Here is a 21128-nt window from a genome sequence, read left to right as displayed (position 1 = left end):
ACCACTGAGGATATTTCACGTCTGCATTGTGGTCGGTGCAAGCCGGGTGGGGAAATATCTTACTATACACAAAAATCTAATGATAAAGCAATATAACTTGGGCTCTCATTGGAATAATTTTCACGAATCTTTACTCAATAAGGGTTCAAAGGGCCGATATTTTACTGCCACTTTACAACCCATATCGGCCCTATATAAAATTGTCACACTCATCCGATATTTTATAATCATTATTCAGCCAATATAAGCCCTATTGACACTGCATAGGACCAATATTAAAAAATCTAGACATTCCAATATCGGTCCCTCGGAGCAAGTCCATATTGAGCCAATTTCGAGCCCAGCTGGGGCCAAGATATAATTGTTGCTAGGGTTCTACATCAGTTTCCATAAGTTCAATACATTTTTATTGGCTGGAAAAATCACATGGTAGGATCTAGTTTTCCCGCATTAAATTTCATATTGGTTTTGCTGTCTTTCTATAGATATTTTTGATTCTCTAATTTAAAGGTTAAAATTATCAGTACTGTTATTACATTTTTGATTTGGTTTAATTTCTAAATTAAGAGTTTAGGAGGATTGCTTTTATTATTATTAGAATAATGTAATTCTACTTTACATTTTAAGATTAAGTCATTTAAATAGATGCCTATTAACCGTTTTACAATCATATTTTTTGGTTAATATATTATGAATCACGGTAAAAGAGATTTGTTAAATGATTTAGAACTTAACTTTCAGCTTCATGCACAAACTGATGAATGCAAATTTTTTTTTTTTTAGTATACATCCGTCTGTTTGGTAAGCAAAAATATTAAATTACAGTTGTATATAATATATATATATATATATATATATATATATATATATATATATATATATATATATATATATATATATATATATATATATATATATATATATATATATATATATATATTAATAGTGCTATATGGGAAATATTTAGACGTGGGAAGGGGAGGCATAGGTGTTCTTTTTGGTAAATATATTTTTAATTTAATAATTTTAACTGTATTATGCAGCAATTATCTGGGTTGGTGAGCATCAGCGACCAGGGGGCTCAGCCCCGTAGTGTTATGAAAAATTAATTTTGCATTTTCATTCATATTTCTATATATATAATGGCTCTTCTTAGAAAAAATAATTTCAATTAAGTTAAAAAATTCATAAGAAAAGTTAAGATAATTTATTCAAAAGTATTTTTAAAGAAAAAAACATTTAAAAACGTTTAAAATATTATAAATCTACAAATTTAAAAACTCCACAACACTTGTGTTGGATACAGTAACGTTAGTAGTGTTATCATACAGATCCCAATCTGCAATGGATTCTTCTTCGACCTCATCTGTGGTGAATCTAGCAAAATACAATCTTAACTCCCTTCCAAAAAATTCGAAATTCCTCCAACCCCTTTTTAAAAAAAAAATTTTTTTAAATAATATTTGACTCAAAAATTTGTCACGCATCTGGGCATTGCTTGACATATGACGTCTCTATGACTAATAATCAGCCTACTGACAGCCGTCGACTAATTCTAGAAGTTTGCTATCTCGTAATCAAAAATAAGGAGTAGAATAATACACCAAGATATATGGTATGTGTGTGTATGTATATTAATCCAAGTTTCATAGCATTAAATAACTTTCAATGAAGGGCATATTTTTATTTCTGTAATTTATGGAGAGAGAAAATTTAGATAATTACACGATTTTTTTTCTCCACTATGGTGCTTTTTCATACTCTCTGGGGTAATATAAATTTCAGTAGAATGACCCCTGAGAGTACAGGATATCAATGTTTATGATATCATACCGATGATTATATTATGATATCGATAAGAATTCAAACATATATATTTATATGCACATAAACACATTTATATACACACATATATATACACACACATATATATACACACATATATACATACACGTATATATGTATACATACATATATACATATGTATGTATATATACATACATATATACATACGCACATATATATACGTGCATACATATACATGCATACATATATACACCCACATATAGACATATTTTATTTTTTCAACTACGAAAAAAAAATAGGAACTGATTCTTTTAAAAGTACTAATGTTAAGCAACGGAATCCAATTTCTGCTTAATAATAGGAAACTAAAAATACCTTTCAATAAAATCACACATTTTATTTTAATCAAAGCTGCGATATAATTTTAACCAACGATATCTTTATTTAGTAACACCTGAAGAATTAAAATAAGGTTAATCCCAAGAAAAATCAATAAATTTTTTTAAAATTAAGTAAAAAAAATCATGACCAAATATGATTTTTATTTTCCACATGAATACAATTATCTCGTAACATATTTCATAACTCCAATTTCACTAATACCGAAAACGTAATACGACTAAGCTAATAAATATATGCAAGTCGCTAAAAAATTTTATATTAAAACATCACATGAGCATGACTCGAAACACGTGATAGGATAGAAATATGCGCAATAAACAGAATTTAACTGTGATCGCAGAGAAATATGTGCACAAAAATAATAAAATAGAGACAAAATTAACAGACCTGTCTAAGTCCTCGTCGATACCTTCCCAAAAGCCTCAACAATATGTTCCCGCACATCTTTAAGACAACAATGAAAATAATCAAATGTTTGCCGATTTCGGTAAAAAGGCGAGGAAAATTATCAAAATGCCGGCATACCTAGCAAGTATTTGACCGTAACCGAATTAAGATATCTATAAGAATTAGTGTAATTGAAAGCACATGACACCGCTGTTGAGTCATGTGATGTTTTTTTGCCGCAAGAGTTGATCTGGTCTAGACTGCTAAAGAACTGCGGGAAAAAAAGTGAGCGGTCGGCTTTCCCAGAAAGCCTTTTTTTTCTACTCGATTTCCTGCGATTAGAAAAATATTTTTATTCTTTTTTCGTCTCTTCCGATAGAAGCTGTTGAAAGAAAACGCAGGCGATAAATTCTGAGCGCACGCACGTGGCATGAGTCCTTTTACCTCAAAAAGTGAAACTTGTGCTTCGAATTTTCTGAACGAACGTTCAAGTTTAAAAAAATATAAAGGTTTTTCGTATTTTAAAAAGTAAATTATCAGGGTGAGTCCATTTGCTAATTTTCAATCGGAATAATTACAATTTTGGAAAATAACTAGATTCGCGATTTCATTCATTCATAAAGAAAACAAAAAAGATTATTCACCTATATTTAGTACTAAATTTGCATGCATAGTGCAGAGTTAAATTTGTCAACGTTTACGTAGAAAGAGAAAGATTCATTAGACAAACAGGACACATCACATTTGTAAATAGATTCCGTTCACGCTTTGAAAAATATTCATATTCATGCATATTTAAAATTTAATTTGCATTCCCTTTGCATAGCGGCTGCTTCATTCTGCATGGAAAAAAATACAACTTTAGGAGAAAATAAAATTCATTATACAGAAAGGTAAAAAAATTCCACTCATGGCATTCATTCAAAATAAAATAATAAGTTTGAAAAATTATATTGCAATAATTCAGATTATTTTGTGTAGATGAAAGAAATTTCAAATTTTGCACTTTAACCCCTTGGGGACGGGTGATTCAGAAAAGCATTCGTACAAAATCAGAATCAAGTTGCAATTAATAAAAAATGGTAACTTAAATGTAGTCGTTACTAATTTTACAGACTTACTTTGCTTTTATTTCAATTATTGTTAGTTTAATCATATATATAATCAATGATAATTCAAAGTATAACTAAATAGTTTTATTTTGAACAAAGTAATGGTGAATTAAATAAATCAAAAAATTATAACTCCGCCCACAAATAAACTGCTAAAGAAATACTTTGATTACCAGTTTTATCTTCTTACCCTGATTGATACGGTTTTTTGCTGTCACGTATTTGTGACAGTCGGCGCGAAAGGGTTAATCTACGTGGAAAGCTTAAACGTAGTGAATAAAATTTCTTGTTCTTAATTACAAGAGCGGTTGAACACGTAAATTATAAAATTTAATACATAATTCAGATACTGTTACGTCAGGGGGGAGGGGCAAACAGAATTTTTTTTTGCACATGTTTCGTTACAAATATGATACACAATTTTTAACTATTCACATTTAGTACAAACTTATTCAAGACATAGTTGTATACTTGCAATTTTTTGTTTACTTAAAATAATAATCTGTAGGTGCTTTACAAGAGGACGTCACGTACGAGAGACAAAAGAACGTCACGTACGAGAGACAAAAGAACGTCACGTGCGAGACAAAAGAACTTCACGTGCGAGACAAAAGAACTTCACGTGCGAGACAAAAGAACTTCACGTACCAGACAAAAGAACTTCACGTACCAGACAAAAGAACTTCACGTACCAGACAAAAGAACTTCACGTACCAGACAAAAGAACTTCACGTACCAGACAAAAGAACTTCACGTACCAGACAAAAGAACTTCACGTACCAGACAAAAGAACTTCACGTACCAGACAAAAGAACTTCACGTACCAGACAAAAGAACTTCACGTACCAGACAAAAGAACTTCACGTACCAGACAAAAGAACTTCACGTACCAGACAAAAGAACTTCACGTACCAGACAAAAGAACTTCACGTGCGAGACAAAAGAACTTCACGTGCGAGACAAAAGAACTTCACGTGCGAGACAAAAGAACTTCACGTGCGAGACAAAAGAGCTTCACGTGCGAGACAAAAGAACACAAAATCTGCCTTTAAATGCAATATCCCCTCCATTAGATTGAATTTAAAACAAGCAAATTTTACACAAATTCTGAATGTGAATGCAATATCTGTTTCTTTATGTTGGGTCAGAGAGGTAAATTTTACACAAAAAATTACTGCCTGCTAGTGCAATATCCTGTCTTAAGTTGAATTGAAACTATAATAATCTGCCTTTAAATGCTATATTCCATCATTTAGATTGAATTAAAAATTAATAAAGCAAGTTTTGCATAATATCGATCTGTAAGTGCAATGGCCCGTCCTTTAAGTTAAGACAAAAATAAAACATAGCATTATAAAAAATAAAAAAAATAAAGCAATTTTATAAGCAATTATAACTAAAATAAATTCATAAATGTAACAGTTTCTTGCGTAGTCTGTGCTTTCCCATAAATATAAAAAAACAAAACCGAAAACATCTTAAAAATTTTTTAAAAATATAACTTAAATAAAATGTCTATAATACCATCTAGATCCTGAAAATAAATAAGATTTAAAAATTTCCTTAACAAGAGAAAAAGAAAAAAAATCTAATTCTTATGTGTGACAAATATCTCCTAGAACAGCTGGTAATGGATTTTTTTCTCTTTTTTTTCTTCTTCTTTTTACAGATATGAATGAGTAATCAACATTCTCAAACATATCGACAGAAATAACGGAATATCTTATCACAAAACGTATAAAGTAGCTGTTTAAATCAGTTGAACAAATAAAAAGGGCATTAGAAAAAAATAATGAATGCGCGGCTTGTTTTGTTTGAAGTAAAGGAGTAAAAACAGAATGAAATAATTGTAATAGAATTAGCTAACACTTCTTTTTGAATTGAAACTTTACATTACTTTTATTGATTAAAAAACAATTCTTTAGTAATTATTACAATTAATCTATGCTTATATTGCAATGTTATAACATAGTAACCGAAAAATACAATGAGACAAATAATAGGACATAAAAGCTTATAGAAAATTATTTCTCTTAAAATTTAAAGAATTTTGAATAGATTTTATTTTGGTTGAATCGAAATAGAATACAAAATTGCGGTAATTATCACTGCCGACATTGTATTTATCACATTGACGATTACAGATCTATAAATTAAAAATTATTGACTCTTTGCTTCCTCTTTAAATTTCAGACAAGTTTTTAACTTCCAACAAATAATTGCTAAAGATCTTTATAAAAACACATTTATTGAATCGTTTTTAAAAGAAAAAAAGGTAAAAAGTTAAGACATAAACCCGTACACGAGGTTCAAAAATTAATTTTGAGTGAGAAAACTTATTGGTGATTTATATGCTACATTATTGTTGAGTAAAATAATATTTAAAAAAAAGAATAAATAAATCTTAATATTTAAAATATAAACCTTAATAAAAAAAAATGGATGAGAGAGAAGAAAAAAAATTTTTGCCTTCCAAATTACATTATGATCTTTACTACGTTTTTTCAGTGCTGCCATCTATCTGTTTTTCATATAAGTTTAATCTAACTTGGAGTTAATTTCAATTTGATTTGACAAAAATTTTAATCTTCCTCCCCTTTTCGCTTTAATATTTTTGCTACTTCTTATATACAATATTAAATTAAAAATAAAATTTAAAAAAACATCCAGAAGTTAGCTAATATTCATGTATGTCAAAGCAAAAGGCCTACATTGCATATTACAAATTTCAGATAATATAAAATAAAATATATTTTGAATTAACTCATCTATTTTATAACACATTCTGAGCCTTATAAAGTTCGATTCGGTGCAAAGAGGTAAATAATTATGTACTGAACGAGGGAAAAAAAAGCAAAATTAAGTAAGTCAAAATTTATCTGCAACGTTCTCATTATTCAATTGCGAATATCGTAACACTCAATGTATATACTACTTGATAGATGGCAGCACTGTATACAGCGAAAACTAAGTTAGGAATTGTAATATACGTATACAAGATATACTTTATTAAAATTTCTTCAAGCTTTGAACATGATTGCTGTTTGTTGCGTATCAATACATCAATTTTACCAAAGTAAATATGTGAAAACCGTTCTTTTAAAATTTTAAACAGAAAAGTAAAATTAACACTATCTGTTTCATAGATGGCAGCACTATATCAAGCAACAATAGTTGCAAATTAAATGAAATGATAAGAGTAAAATTTAAGTTTAATAAATTAAGTTCTTAGGATATACTTTTATAAATTTTCAAATTCTACTCGTGATCTGGTTCATTTCAATATATGGCTAACTTTTAAAACAAAACAAATTCAAATTACCTGAATGCCTACTTCTTCGATACCAGTATCACCATTCGCAGATGCTACCTCTTTCTTGCTCTTTTTTCTTTTTAATTTCTTATCTTTTGTAGGAGGCGTAGTTATCTCAGCCTTTTTACTTGTTCTGTTACCCATCTTTCGATTAAATGGTCTGTTATCTTAAAAACCTGAAATTAAAAAAATAAATAAATTTAAAACCTGCACAAATAAAAATCATGAATATTATAAATTAATAATTTAGAAGAATCATTGAAAAAGTTTGAAGAAAAGATGAAAGATTACTCCAAATTAAACTGTTTTTAGTCGATTTTCTCATATCCAAATTCCAAATTGGTGCTACTTTAAAAATTTAATACAAGTAATAAGCAAATAAAAAATTTTAGCAGTATCTATATCATACCTGTCAACTTTTAATCCCTTCCATTATCATTTTTCCCAGTGGTATTAAAATGGAATTAAAACTTCAATTTCAAGCAAACGAATACGTTGCATATGAAAAAACTTAAGTTGACAACCATGATAGTACCGCATATTAATATATGTGCTTAATTTTTGAAAGAATAGTGGTGATCAAAATCATTTAAAAATTAAGTTTATAAAAGAAAAAATAGTATATATTTACTACCACTTTAAATATGAAAATAAAATCTTCTGGAAAATCCGGAAGAGTTATATTTAGCTAAATTATTATTAATATAAATTAACAAAAATTATTATTAATAAATATTATTATTAATATATATTAATAAAAATTATTATTAATATAAATCATTAAGAAAAATAATTATTAATAAAATAATTATTAATATAAATTAACAAAAATTATTAATATATATTATTATTAATAAAAATTATTAATATAAATTATATTTAATATAAATTATTAATAAAAAATATTAATGAAAATAATTATTAATAAAATAATTAAAAATAAAAATAATTATTAATAAAAATTATTAATAATAAATTATATATTTCAATTAATTTTTATTATTATTTATTTATAATTATTTATGATTATTATTATGATTCGCTTTGACTGAGTACATATAAATTAAGTTTAGTAAATATTACATTTAGTGATTAATTTAGCACTGAGCCATTCATCAAATCTTCACAGGAGAGAGTCTTGGCAAAATATATTAAAACGTTTAAGTTAATGTTTTACATCTTAAATTATAATAAAACATAATAAATTAAATATTTTTTTTAAAAGAAACTTTGAATCATTTTTTAATTTCACATCATTTTTTAAGAATTTTAGTTTTAAGTCTTAATTTAATTCGAGGCTAAAAAAAAGTCAACAAATAAAATTTGCAATAGATCGCTACTTAAACAGATAAAAAAAAATGTAGCTGTTATTCAAATTGCATAGTTAATAGATTAATGATTAACAATTTTTTATAACCAGAAAAAAACTGATGTCATAACATTAGTGATTATAAACAATGATCGAAATTATTGATTTTTAAACTAGAATGATTATTAGACATTTAAATGTTTTATTATTATTATTACAAGCTTAATTTCTTTCGTTTGAAAGAGACTTATAGAGATTTCACCGTTCAAATTCTACACAAATCCAATTTGAACAGAAAATAAATTGCATTTCTTATGATTTTATAAATTTATTGAGGTTGAGTTGAATGTTAAGCTTAAAGGGAATGCTAATCGGAATCTGTTATACCGCGCTAAACATAGCCTTACGAAGATAAAAAATTTTTTTAAAAAAAGAAAGCGAAAAATTACTGGGGCATCTAGAGGTCAGGGGCCAGAGTTTTAATTCTTAGGTATTAATCAATGTTTTAATTCAATTGATATAAATTCTTTGGTATAAAACTTAACATTTATGCAAAAATAAAAGTTTAAAATAAGTTAATTATAGATTCCGATATTTACAAATTTACATTTTAAAATTCAATTTTCATAGGATTTTTTAAATATTGTTGGTATAAAAATACACAAAATGAAGCATAAATTTAAATTTCCTTTTAATAATTCAGAGATTTCACATATTGCATATGCTTGATATGCATGCATTACACGCATTACGAAACTGAAATTACTGCCCCTGTTGACTGTCGAAAGAGAAACTGAAACCTTAGCGCGATCGACGGGTCGAAAGTGAAACTGAGACCTGTGGAGAATCGGAAGGAAAGATGAACAGAAAAACGAAATTTAAAATCAAAATAGTAAAAAGAAACTTTTGTAAAGTTAAACTTTTAGCTTGACCTTTAACTTTGTGTGTTTTCTACATATTTTAATGTAAAAGCTTTCATGTCATTTTTAAAATGATTTCGCTTCAATATTAGAAACGCATGAACGACTAATAAATTAAGCCTGAATGCCATTATAAGATGCGTATGTTTTAAATTTAAACAGCAAATATTTCAAATGAAAAATTATCTATTAAAAGCTACTGCAACTGATTTAAAAAAAAAAGTACATTTTTTGCAATGGAATGAAACAGAAACGAAAATTAAGACTACATTCTGCAGGTCTTCATAAAAGAGCGCATAGTTATAATATCAATGATTGTTAAAGTTAGTAAAAGAAGAAACTTACGATAAGTTACTTGTTTGAAATGACGAAGTAGTTTTTTAAACTTTAAATATTTAATCTAAAAAAAAAACTTTAAAGAATTTATTAAAGTTGGGTGTTATATATTGATATATTTTTCAAAAGTACTATGCGTAAATATTTATTTAACTGAAAGACTGAAACTTAGTATATACCTATATTGCCCAAAAGCTGTCAAAATGACTGGATTGTAAAAGAATAAATGTCTAAAAAAAATTTTTTTAATTTATTTTTAATAATTTTTATATTATTTACCGTTATATAACAAGTTATTAGTAAATATTAACAATAAAAAAAATAGGTTGTACAAAATTCTATGAAATTGTGTCATTGAAACTAATTGAAATTAAAAGCAGTCAAAATGACTTCCTTAGGCAATCTAGCGCTAAGAAAACAGTAAAAAATAAAACTCAAAAATTAAGATCATATTCTATGTAACTATCGAGTTCGGTAAAAGATTTGCTTTAAATAAACAGATTGCTCAAAGTGGGCTTGACTCAATAGTTTCATTTCCTTTCAGTTGAATTTAAAATAACAATATAATTTTAAATGCTTGCTCCATTTCCAATTTTTAAAATTATATAAAATAAAAATATTTTAGCAAACGATGCAACGATACATATTTATGATACATTTAAATACATCATTTTGAGTTTAAATTGCAAAACACACATTATTTAATAACACATGACATAACACTTAGTCACAGATATAGAGTAAAAAAAAGTTTTGGTAAAGAAAAAAGTTCTACAAGAAGAACTTCAATTCAATCCTCTTGAAAAGCAGTGGCTGAAGCGATAAAAAAAAAGTGCATGAAAAGAATATTTTAGCAACAATGGAATTCCACACACGCTGTTGCCACTTCGGGTCACCCTAAAAAATATCTTTCTCGATTTAAGAGAAAAATGAGCGGAGCAGGGGGACGTGTTTATGTTGTCAAAATGGTAAGGTTGTAAGATGGAATTCCCTGGAAGACGCCATGCAAACAACAAAAGACTATCTTAACGCATGGTGGAATTTTAGCATGTTTTGAAAACATAAGAGACGAAGCCGCATTATTTAGCAGACGATTTCCAACTCGAATTTCTTTAACTGCTTTTTTTTTTCTCGGAAAGAAATTATTGTCACTGTATGGTGGTATAATACAGGGGTCAATATATCGGTAAATCATTCTAATTTTACTCAACAATGCCATATAACTATCCTATGTTGAAAGACAGGGTTCAACTGGTTATTTTAAAGGGCAAAACTCTTAAGTCTTATTTTTCAATATATACGTAATTCAGTCGATCTTGTTGATATAGTGAGAATAAATTTTAAGAAATAAGACTAGTTCTTACAAACTTAATATTTTAAATTTTAAAAAAATATTATAATTTTAAGAAATTCTTTCACATTCATAATATTTACATATGCGATTCGGGATGATTTGTCCCCGGGAACAGCTTTTGAGGAGCTCCAGATTTACAAAAAAATATATATAAAGTTGAGCAAAGTTTCTCTATATCAGTTAGAATGTTAATTAAGGATAAGTTAATTAAACACACAGCCGTATCGCTCATCAAATTGGTTAAAATATTATTTTTTCTCGTCTACTTTTTTTTACTTAACTTAGATTTATTATTTGTTTATGTATTTTATTGTAACCGTGATAAATTTTTGTATTGTGTACCTGGCAACTCCGATGCATAATTAGTTCATGTTCTACATGACTTCGGCCTGTCTTTGTGTAAAATAAGAAATATATAGTGAAATAATTGAAATCTTTGAAAAAGAATTTTTGTGAAAGAACTTGGAATGTGTCAGAACGGGCTTGGTTTACTAGAAATAGAAGGGAAAGAACAGTTGCAAACGTAAACAAATGCCACGTTCCAACAACCAATCAGGATCGAGATATATCGAGATACTACGTCACTTGCTGGTATCCCATTGTAGACTTCATAAATTTAATTTTTCATTTAATTTACATAAAAATGAAATAGAATGGTCTTAAAATTTTAGTTTGCTTCACACAAACTTTTTTTCATGATTATTTTTAATAAATTGGCGATATGTTGAGTAAAAACTGTATTTAAAAATCGTTTATCATTCAATAAAAGCTTTAAACGCAATCAAAAGTGCAATTAAAACTATAATGTTTAATTTTAAATCGAATCAACTAAAATTTTACGGAGTTATTGCGTTTTAAAAACCCTTATGCAAAGTTGCAAAATCTTATTCAATGTAAAATTCATAAAAACAATGCCAGATGCATTTGATTTAACTTTGCCTAAAATTTAAAATACTAAAGAAAAATCCTCTCAAGTCATAGACCATATTGTAAGGAACACAAAAATTTAGTTTGTCCCTGAACACCATAGATAAAATATGGATGTAAACATAGATAAGCCCTTTACATTTTATTCACGTACTAAGGGGTCCAGAGTTTTGTCCGCTATCCTGACTAAGCAATCGGGATGATATTTTCCAGATAGCAGATACCCCTGATATTTTGAGGGGCCAGGAATCTAACCTTCGAAAATTATTTATTTTTGCAGACAAGTACGTTTTTTAGACCGATTTTGCAACTTTAGATAACGCTTGCACTATCTAACATATTCCAGACCAATTTTTCGAAACATCTAGATTTATAGTAAGGAAAAATCCGTTCATTAGTTCACAAGTTATTCAACAGTTCCATTCTTTTTTCCACTAATATATTTAGCGCATTGTACAGCTGCAATAAAGTTTATTTTCACTGCTTTCATGTAGTAAACAAACTATAACACTCAACTTTAATTATTGATTATTGGATTGGCTGACAACTAAAGAATGAATCATACATTACACATTGATATCACTTTTATTATATTCACATCACTTTATAAAGCTTCCAAGAAAGGAAAAATAATTTGATTTGTTTCTAAAATTTTCTCGAATCTCTCTAAAATTTTCTCTTTCTTGATTTGTCTCGAAATTTTCAGAAAATGGAGAAATAATTTTGTACTGTTTCGTAAATTCCAGGAAAGGGGAGAACATTTTTAGGACCAGTTTTAGTTCCGGCAAAGAAGAAACCATAAATACAGATTGTATCAATCGAACTAAAGGGTCAAATATAGGCAAATTGAATCATTAAATCTGTTCGCTATACGCAAGATTTAAATGAAATAAAACAAGGAATTTGAATTAAATGTATGCATATTAGATAGCTTTCATTCATCTAACCCCATGCAAGCTTAAGTCTCCATGATCAAACCGTAGGAAGTCTAGTTCAACGTACGACAGTGTAATTTAATTAACGAAAGATTAATGTTAGAGAAAAACTTAATTCTGTGCTATAAATATCAACCGAATGACTTTTATATTAACTTCGTAACCAATTAGATAAAGAAATTAAAAAAAAAAAAAAAAAAAAGACTCAGAGCACCAATTGGTAAACTAATTTGAATTCAAACTATAATTTACATACTAATTAGTATACGTTAGTTTACCTTTTCATTTTTTTTTTAAATATCCATTGCTTACAACATACATATTTAAAAATAGATCTTATCAAAACATAAATATTTAAAAATAGATCTTTAATGCCAAATCATCAATAATGCTAAAACTGATATTTTTCGACGTACCTTTTCTCAAGATCTAAGCAGTTTTTTTTTTTACTCTCAACTAAGCATATTTCAATAAAAATATCACATTTTATAAAAAAATTTATACACATATTATAAAAAATTTTTTTATTATAATTTCAACTTTGTGCTCTTATTAATTTCACAATGTACCAACTAAAAATACGTCGTACAATCGATTAATCGTCTAGTAGACTTATTTTCCCCTCCTTAATAGATGCTATTTAATAAAATTACAGAAACAATTAAATTTTTCAGAAAAGTAAATTTTTTCCTCATATTTTTTACTAAAGAGAACGATTTAATTTTAACTTAAAAATAGATAAAGATTAAAACAAAAAGTAATCCATGTTTTCTGAAATCGGGGGGGGGGGGAGACTGCAACTCTCTATAAGATCAAAACTGAATTATTGCAGCATGTTCACAATTTTTTAATGTAAGATTTTTTACATTTCAATGTAAATTTGCCCCAGACATCTTATATTTTCGTACATTAAATGCACTAGATTGAAGATTTTTCTTCTTTTTTTCTTTTTTTGATTCGTAATTTTTAACGATCATAGATAGTGGAAAATTTTTCTTCTTTTTTTCTTTCTTTGATTCGTAATTTTTAACGATCATAGATAGTGAATCAGAAAAATTTAACAGTTAAAAATAAAGGTAGCTTAATTCACAATTTAGCAGTAATACTTAACTCAAACAAGCAACAAAAATAGTTAACAGTCTAATTTGAGTTTATTTTGAAGAAGCTTTACCAATTTCTTTAATATGATTTTTTAAATAATACTTTATTGAACCACGTGAAATCAGCAATACTCAGACAATATAATACTGAAAAATTCATTATAGTTGGCAGTTGTATTGTTAAAAAGAAAAGTAATAATACCAGTAATACCTTTTTTTCGTGCCACCAATTAAGGCCATTTGTACACCGCTTTTAAACATACTGTTAATAGGTAAAAACAAGGAAAAGTGCGCATAAAACTAATATCTTTTACCAAAAAATCTTTGATAACTTAGTCTAATTAACCCAAAAATAGTGAAATACTAAAAATTGTGTGTTTTGGTTAAATATTTAAGTAATAACTCAATGTTCACATTACATAATTTAGTTGTAAATCATAATACAATTTGAGTTATAAAATTACGATAATATAAAAATGTAGTCTATGTTTTGAAATTCATTCATTTATTTTAAATTTCCCTCCTTAAAAATTAATAGAAGAGTAAAATTACGCACTGTAAAAAATATTTTGGATAACAATGGCTGCAAACAACAAAAGGTTTTTTGTATTAAAGAACAATAAAATTCCAAACAAATGACATGAGCAAGTCATCACAAACCACAAAATTCTGTAATATATTTTTTTTAAACTGTTAAAAAACGATTTATCATTGCTACAGGGTTTCCTATAGTAATTTAGCGGCTTCAAAATATATAGTAGTTTCCGCCATTGAAACAGCTGTTTCTAAGGGGGGGGGAGGAAAGATGATTCGTGCTCATTTCCGCGACAGACATGCACTGTGAGTAGGAAAGTGTGACTGCGTTCCGAAATGCAAAATCAGGAGGAGAGGGGGGGGGTGAAAACAGTCTGGGAGCAGACGATTTTTAGCTTGTTTTGCAATTGGATATTCTACGAACAGCAGTTAAGAAACCCATACTGCCAATCGATTTTTATTTGCGGTTATTCAGCTGTAGATCAATGACTTTTAATAGGGATAATAAAGATCAGGGTATAAAAAATTATGGAATTCCAAAAGACGGTAGGAAGTCATTTGTCTCATGTGATTTTTGTTGGTTATAAATCTGGTCAAAAAAACAAATGATTTACCAGAAAAAGAAAAAAGTTTATTGTCCTAAGCATGCCAGCAGAAGATAAAATATACCATTCGCATATAAAATGCACTGACTAATGCACAGCTTGGGAACTCAAATAGAAATCTTTTAATTTACATATATAAATTTATTTTTTATTAATGATTAATAAATATGCGGATAAGATGGCTGCTTTGAGAGCCGGAGAATTGTTACCCCTTTTTCAATCGGTAAAGTTAACCCCTTAACGATCGGTTAATTTTCAAGAAAACGGTCATAAAAGTTCTTATTTTTTTGGCTTTTGTATTTGTATTACGTATTTGATTAGTGCTGACATCTATTTTAAAATAAACTATCTACAGCTACCTAAAAAATATCCTGGTACTGCCATTAGGTGTGTAAAATGAGAAATAAAATGATTTCCGGGCAAAAGAAATGAATTAAGTTTTATTCTTATTGGTGCGTTACTACTGAACACTCCAGCCCGTCAATATCACGGGAGCGAGAAATAGCGGGCGAAATTTCACCCCGTTATTTTCACGGGAGCAAGTAGCCACATACTGTTCTAAAGTGGAACGGGGGCGCAAATTCAAGAAAAATTTAAATATAGGATAAAGGGGGCCGGGATAGCCTGGTCGGTAGGGCGCTGGGCCCATATCCAAGAGGTCGTGGGTTCGATCCTCGCCGGCCGAAGACTCCCCGTGTAGTAAATGGTGACTGATGCACGTTAAATCTGTCGAGTCTCAAAGTCCTCCATGTTCCCACAACAAATCAATACCTCTGGGGGTACTGATCCAGGAGTTTCCTTGTCTTCTGGATTGGTTCAAAATTACAAGGCTACGGAGTTGAACGTAAGTAGTCGTAAACCCATGAAATTGGGTCGGCTGTTCAACGACGGTTATAAAATAAAAATAAAATAAAATATAGGATAAAAGATTTTCGGGACAGGGGGTAACTAGACATTAAGGGGAAACTATATCACATGATCCGTTTACAACTGAGATTTTAGGTCAGCAATGTGATCGCTGCGAGCCGGAAGCATTCTACGGATTGACCAGCTATCTCCGGGAATTTTTGAGAATGCAGCCTCGGCCGTCACAAATTTCAAATAATAAAACTGATTTCGCAACGAAAGGGTCAAAATTTGCAACGATTATTTTTTTTCAAGGAGTCATCAAAATTTTTTTGCACCATCATGTATGAAAAATTGAGCCAAGAGATTTTACATCCTCTCATATTCACGTGCGTATATTTGAAGCAACTGAACATGCGCAGTATGGTATATTCTGTGTAATTCTCAACATGCGTACGAGAGGAAATGTCAAAATTCTTTCACGTAGCATTCAGAATTTCACGTACGTATGGTTTGAAGTAACTGAACACGCGCAGTAAGGTATAATCTGTGTCTACTTCTCTTCGCAACATGCGTACGTGATGAAATGCTAAAATTATTTCACGCATCATCCCGAATGTCACGTACGTATGGTCTGAAGTAACTGAATATACGTAATACGGTATAATACGTGTTACGAACAGATATTACCTCTGAACATACGTACGAGAGGAAATGTAAAATGTACGTTCACGTACGCATGTTTGGCAAAGCGTAATCTCTACAGAAGACTTTTTTCTACGTGCACATGTGAGAGGCTAATTGAAATGCTTCATATCTCTCTGCTAATATTACTGGCTGTACTGGTTAGCAATGAACTATCAAGTTATACTGTTCTACTAAAAAGATCTACAAGTTAGCATTTTCTATTTTATAGAAAAGATACTTATCGTAAAATATTACCTTCACACTTTTCCTCAATTTGCAAGTGTGTGAAAATACATTACTGTTTTGTTTTCTTATTTATTTAAAATGACAAGGCCGGTGTGGTTTGCGTGTCGTATTAAGCTTTTAGGTTAGTATGTTTTGAGAAATGTAATTTCAGCTTTCGATAAATAATAACACGAACCATTACGTGCAAACCAAACGACAAGGACGGGAAAACCAGGAAAGAATTTAATGCATACATAACAAACGAACACTTTTCTTTTTATATTTAAACCCAAAAATGCTACTCTATTATAACTTTAAAATCTGTTACAAAAATCTGGGCTATTTCTTTTGCTGCAGATAGTATACTGAAAACTATGCATTTCTTTAACACACACGTATAAATGGGGGAGTACAAAGATAATGAGGAGAGGGGGGGGGGATAAGCCACTGGTCATTTACTTAAAGCTAATAATTGAGAATTTTACATTAAAATAATTAATATACATTAATATTTATTAGTTTAGGGATGTTTCTCCATTTACGAACGTCAACATTTTCAGCCTTAAAAACTTAACGCAGTTAAAAAAAAAAAAAAATTAGAGCAATACTAATTATGCTTTTTAAAACAACTCAAGATTTTTTGTCACTAGCTTATACAATATTATCGTATATATATGTATATTTTTTTTTTTTCAAAAATAAGAAAAGAAATAAATTTTTAAAAGTTAGTGGAAATTGGTGCAAAGGTAAATGACAGAAAAAGTTAAATCAATAATCCAAAGAAACTGAAGTGATATTTGCATCAAAAAATATATAAATTGGATGTAACAGTCGACATGTTCCAAGTGCTCAAAACCAGGCGCACATTTTCGAGACTTGCCAGACGCGAATGAGAAGGAAAAAAAGGGTGATATGAAATATAAAAAGTAAAGTTGCCAACGAAAAATGGAAAAATAAAGGTAAGAAACGAAACCAGAAAAACCTCAAGTAGCCGAGAGTGGAAAAAAATAAAGATGAAAAAACAGAACAAGGAAAACTACTGTGGCTGAGGGGCAATTCAGGGCAAAATCCATATCTAAATCACAGTTTAAGATATTTCATTTGCAATATAGAAAATTTGATATAGATTTAAGTGCTTTGGCAAATGAGAAAATTATTCTGAAAAAAAATACCCATTTAAAGTTGAAAAAGAAATAAGTCATAGAAAAAGTTTGTATATTCTAATTCTTAACCTTAATTATGGGACGGTTTGATTTAGGTAAAAAAAAAAATTTATTCCGTATAAATGTTCTGGAGTAGGGTCAGCGGCCAAGGACCAAATATGGCTCGGCAAGCTGAATGTACAGCCCCCAGCATTGAAACTAAAAATTGGGAAAATCTACATTACTAAATGCAAGAAATTTTATTACCTGACTTTATAGCTTAAATCTCTTGGGATAGCAATTTTATTTAAAGAAATTTTCCTTATCCAAAACTTTTCAAAACAAATCTATTTCTAAGATTCGTTTTAAAAATAAAAAAAAATAGATAAGTTTAAGTGGCGTGAGTAAATGTATGCGTGCATTATTATTTTTCCCAAAGAAAGTCAAAAAACAAACCTGCTGAAAAAAAATGAGCAAATTCTATTTGCGAACAATAAATATTCCTTTCGTAAATAGTATACATAATTTTGTTTTCATTTTTATGACAAATGGATGAGGAATAATTAAGTTCTCATGAATTGTTACAAAAACTAATGTCATTGCACCTTCCGCAAAGCTAAACACACCACTCGCGAAAAATGTAGTGTAAATATTAGTTATTCTAAACCGGGGGGAAGAAAAAACACCACTTAGAACAAAAAAAAAAAGAACAAAGACTAGTTTTCTGAGGTGTGTCTGACATATACTTTATCATTTCTAATCTGAGAGTTTAGTTTAAACTTCACCAGTGAAACTAAATATCTTAATAATAGTTTTCTAAAAACATACTCGCAGGAAGACAAATATGTATTCCCACGTTGCTTTCCCATGACAGAACATCAAATGAATAAATAATAAGATATCGTTTGATCTTTTCCCAAACAGACGATTTTGATTTAAAATATTCAAACATTAGATTTCTACTTTTTGAACTGGCAATCAAAGTTTTGGGATTATTGCTCTCCAGCTTTCTGCGCTCATCATCACCTGTGACCTGGTCTTAATATAATTGTAGAAAAGGTGATTTTTATTTCGAAATATGTAGCCAAGAAAAAGAATGAAAATTCAAAAAATTTTCTAAAAAAAATTTCTTAAATTACTAGGAAGTTTAATATGTCAGAAACACTTAAGTATAACCGTAGAAAACTATCTCAAACTATTTTGTCTGATATTCTATTTGACTGAAGAAAAGAACAATCAAATGAATATTTTATTTTATAACCGTCGTTGCACAGCCAACCTTATTTTTGGGTTCACGACTACCAGGGGTCTGTTTAGAAGAAATTTGGGTCCGTTATCGGTCCGGTCCCTTCACAAAATATCTTTTCATAAAAACGGACCCTTCACAAAATATTTTAACTTAAAAACGGACCCTTCACAAAATAATTTATCTTTTAGTCGGACCCTTCACAAATTTGTTTATCCTCATTATTGCTTTGTTAATCGAATAAACCCTTCCCAGGAGAGGGGGGGGGAAGACAGATGTAAACGAACTAAGTTTTGTCTTCAGCAGACGCTTCTTCCTTTATTCGTCCGAAATGAATATTCTACGTTCAGCAGTATAGGCTAAATATCAAATATTTGTATGTTGCATCGCTAATTTAGTAGCTGCAATTGCTGTTTATTTTTTAAAATTTAATTTTTTGAATTATAATTTTACAGTGTTGAGCATAATCTTGTATGTCTTTACAATTTAAAAACTCATTGAAAAAGTTTTTTTGCAACAACGGAACCTATTTGCACAAATTCACAAAAGCGGACTCTGGTTGAAAGAATGTGACTTAACGTTTATTTTATATTCACAAATTATGAGTCATTTTTTCACAATTTTACAAAAACGGACCCTTCACAAAATGTCTGGACAGACCCCTGACTACGTTCAACTCCGTGACCTTGTAATTTTGAACCCAATCCAGAAGACAAGGGAACTCCTGGATCAAGTATTGGGAGAAATTTGCCTTCGTGACGAATCTCGATATTAGAGGATTCCGGCTTAGTTTCTAGCATTAAAAACTAAAAAAATCCGACAAACGAAAATAAAAATTTCAAAATTGAGGAAGAGTTACGTGTGAAAACGTCTCGTTAACGCGATTTAGCAAAAGTTTCAAATTTTAGATTGTAGAACTTAAATCTTATTTTAAATTGCGATGAAAATTTCATTGGATTATGAGTTTTGATTGGCGGATAAGTCCGCAAATCGATGCTCTTCCGCGAAAAAAAATCACATGCCCTCCTACTAGTTTTTAGACCTAGGGATGACACGAGAAACCTGGAATTCAGGGGTACAAACACCCCTGCTCAATGTTTAATTTCTCGGGGAAAATTATAGAATTAAAGAATTTTAAAAGTATTTTATTAATCTATTATTAGCCATTTGGGTAATGAAACAAAATCCACAAGACTCAATAAGGCATTTATGTGCCTTAAAACTGAATTAAGTTGAAAAAAAATGCAAGCAAAAATTTTATTACGTTAAATATTTATTGCTTTATATTGCCATATGTAAATTCTGTATTTTAAATGTGCGAGAAGAAAAGAAATTATTTTCTTAGTTAAATTTAATATATGACAAATATCCGCTATTTCTTAATCTCGTTTTTAAAAATCGCATGAATCAATGTTTGCAGTGGAAATTTCCGGTCTAGTTTAATATCGAAGAAATCTTCATTGTTTACCTATATACGAAATACATCCTCTTTTCTTTTTTCATTCAGAAACTATGACATATAATGAAGAAAAAAAAAGGGAAAACGCAAATCCATTATTTTGTAATAAGTTCACTTTTATTTTTATTTACTTTAAGAATCTTTTGAATGCGAGCTCATGCTACTGAAATTCAGTGAGTACAAGTAGAAAAATGAAATTGTCATAATACTATGAATAAATACGTTGCACTTGATTGCGCTGCACTGCGATAGAATTTTTTTTCGAGCATTTTTCACCTCTGTTAGTTTTAAACCGAAATATCTTATGTATGAACTCATACATAATATTTTTCAAATTATTCAAGAACTATAACCAAATTTCCAACATAAAAATCTGACGATAAAAAAAACAATATCGAGATAATTCTATACAAACAATGAGCATACAATAACTTCATAACGTTATTATCTAATTCAGGGTAACAATTAGTTTAAAAATAACTT

General features: G+C 29.1%; 1 protein-coding gene across 3 annotated transcripts in view; it reads right to left on the bottom strand.

Annotated features, from left to right (window-relative positions):
• LOC107455266 (uncharacterized) overlaps positions 1–21128 on the bottom strand; it is a 103325-nt gene that overhangs the window by 36871 nt on the left and 45326 nt on the right. For 2 of the 3 annotated variants that reach the window (XM_043051649.3, XM_043051650.3), the window contains exon 2: positions 7030–7196. In XM_043051649.3, coding sequence (XP_042907583.2) covers positions 7030–7164 — 135 coding nt within the window. In that variant the 5' untranslated portion in view covers positions 7165–7196. Of the gene's footprint in view, positions 1–2595; positions 3043–7029; positions 7197–21128 lie in introns of those variants that run through there. The other variant, XM_043051651.3, reaches the window with a different exon arrangement.

This window comes from Parasteatoda tepidariorum, chromosome 4, assembly GCF_982258835.1.
Source record: "Parasteatoda tepidariorum strain Cologne lab strain chromosome 4, Ptep-v5.0, whole genome shotgun sequence".
NCBI classification, from domain to species: domain Eukaryota; kingdom Metazoa; phylum Arthropoda; class Arachnida; order Araneae; family Theridiidae; genus Parasteatoda; species Parasteatoda tepidariorum.
The sequence above is the reverse complement of the archived record's forward strand: the minus strand, read 5'-3'. Positions and strand labels throughout refer to the sequence as shown.